The 2,500-nt window shown below is 43.9% G+C and overlaps 1 protein-coding gene across 2 annotated transcripts in view; it reads left to right on the top strand.

Annotated features, from left to right (window-relative positions):
* The window catches only part of LOC123506594, a 15,647-nt gene that overhangs the window by 7,433 nt on the left and 5,714 nt on the right, over nucleotides 1-2,500 (top strand). For both annotated transcript variants that reach the window (XM_045258830.1, XM_045258829.1), the window contains 2 exons: nucleotides 1,386-1,466; nucleotides 2,208-2,437. In XM_045258830.1, the coding sequence (XP_045114765.1) occupies nucleotides 1,386-1,466; nucleotides 2,208-2,437 (311 nt within the window). The remainder of the gene's footprint in view (nucleotides 1-1,385; nucleotides 1,467-2,207; nucleotides 2,438-2,500) is intronic.

Below are 2,500 nucleotides of genomic sequence, written 5' to 3'. Positions count from 1 at the left end.
TGAAAACTTCTCATCAATCAAATTTCATGCAGTTAAAGTCGTACTAAACTGAATTCATGTATAAGAAAAAAGAAGAAAAAAATCCTTGTCCAGACCGAATGACGTGCGAGACGAACTTTAAGAGGATAAGAAATAACACGTTCGATTCTCATGATTAATTAATTCATCTTGTGGCTGATGGTGGAGAAACTTGTGTCAATCTTTCACATGACTCAGGAAAACACTGCAGAAAACATCACTCATTCCACCACAGTCTGTTAAAAATGTTCCAGGCAGCGCAGGACTTTTTCATTATGCTTTCCTCTTCCTCTCACCTCTACTCTGTCCAACTCGCTAACCAGTACTCTCAGTCATTCATCTGTATCTCTGCTACACTCTGGAACTCCCTGTTTGCTTCTGTATTTCCAACTACCTATGGCAAATTCATTTATATAAAGAGGGAGATTTTAATACATTTATCCCTTTTTATTTTTTTGCTAACTCTCTCGGACCTGCAAGGAAGCTGGCACCTAAGTGGACCTTTTTCTTTTTTTTTTTTTTTTTTTGTGTTGTCCTTGGCCAATTTTTCCCTCTCACATTAGAAATAATATGCAGACACTGATGTTATGATGAAAGAAAGTTAATGAAGGTTGCAAGAATTAAGCCATCAGTTCTACACACAGGTGGCCAGTTCATGCTGCAAGAAACATGCCTACTAACCATTACCGCCTCCCATACTCATCCAGACACTTGTCCAATATTGCTCACCTCTCATACTCATCCAGACACTTGCTCAATGTTGTCCACCTCCCAAATGACGCAATGCTACTAACCTATTCAGTCACCAACTACTCCATGTGCGAACCAATTTCTTCCTATGTGTTTATCAAATCTAACGTTATCTAGCTTGAACCTGTTATATCTTACTGACTTCCTCTTACTCCTCCTCCTCCTCCTCCTCCTCCTTCTCCAGCTGGAACGGACTCAGTAATCATGTTGTTATTGTTAAGCCAATATATAGCTTTATTCCTTTCAATACTGGGATAAAATTTTACCATTAGATTTGTGTACGATTAAACCATTTTATTTACATTAGGAAGGGTTTATGGAGATCAGAGGATTAATGGCCTGAGTCTTCACTATTTTAATCCCCACATAAGTTTCTGAAGCTGCATAAAATCGCCAAATAGTAAGCAGAATGAATATGGAAACGTGTCATGGTACTGAAGGGGTTAAAAGATTAGATAGATTTATGGATGGGGATGATAAATGAACTTAAGTAGCTTTGGTAATACAGGGACTGCCACGTGTGGCCTTGACAACCTCTTGCAGCTTCCCTTTTTTCTTACGTTATGTTCTCTTCCTGCTTATCAGTGGCTCTGGTGATAAGTTTTGTGTCCCCGCAGGTGCAGTCACCGCGAGTACTGCTGTGCCTTGGGTTGCTGCGTCTCCACAGCCTTCTCTCTCTATCAGCTGTGGTACTTCTGGTGAGTGGACAGTTATAATTACTCCTGTGTTCTCTCATATCCTCAACTCCCGCTTCCCTAATTACTTCCTTCCCTCCTCTCTCCCTGTTTTTTTTTTCTTCGCTATTCTCTCTCTCTCTCTCTCTCTCTCTCTCTCTCTCTCTCTCTCTCTCTCTCTCTCTCTCTCTCTCTCTCAGTCCTTGAACGATATATCAAAAACATGTCTTTCTTCTTCCTTGCTTCCTCCTCTCCCACACTGTCTCATTTCTTTCTCTCTTTCCCTCCCTCCCTCTCTCTCTCTCTCTCTCTCTCTCTCTCTCTCTCTCTCTCTCTCTCTCTCTCTCTCTCTCTCTCTGTTCCTCCGTCCTTCCTTCATTTTTCTTAACCGACACACCTTATCCATTTTTCCGTTCCCTTATTTCTTCTGGTGTTTGCTTCCCTTCGTGTATCAGTGTATCAGTATGTCACTTTCCTCACTGTGTCTCTTATGTACTGACACCGCCTTCCACCTCTCACTTCTTCTTCCATCAAGCTCATCTTTTCCATTTTTTTTCCTCTTTGCTCTTGTATTTGCGGTCCAGATTACTTGTTTTTTTCTTTTTTATTTACTCGTCCTTCCATTCATCTGCGGTTCCTCTTCCGTGTGTGTGTGTGTGTGTGTGTGTGTGTGTGTGTGTGTGTGTGTGTGTGTGTGTGTGTGTGTGTGTGAGTCACCACGTTAAAGTATTCCCTTCCTCCTTGCTTCCTCCGTTGCTGAGTCAGGCTGCTGCTGCTGCTGATCATCCTGCTGTGTTCGGGCGGCGGCTGGTGGTTCAGGTTCCGCCACGGGGGATTCAGCAACGAAAGCACGCCAAGCAACGGCAGGGGGCGGCGACACGGGCGGCGCAGGGGACAAGATGCAGGGGGACCTCGCGTGTACCCCAATCAACACCAGTTTTACGGCCCAGGGTTACACCACGGCGCCTACACCCTGCCGCCTGGATATGACAAAGGTGAGGCAGATATCAGAGAAGCAACACCCTGCCTGGATACGATGATAGGGTGCGGTTAAGACA

Source organism: Portunus trituberculatus, chromosome 20 (genome assembly GCF_017591435.1).
Source record: "Portunus trituberculatus isolate SZX2019 chromosome 20, ASM1759143v1, whole genome shotgun sequence".
Taxonomy (NCBI): Eukaryota; Metazoa; Arthropoda; class Malacostraca; order Decapoda; family Portunidae; genus Portunus; species Portunus trituberculatus.
This window is presented reverse-complemented; position numbering and strand designations above follow the sequence as displayed.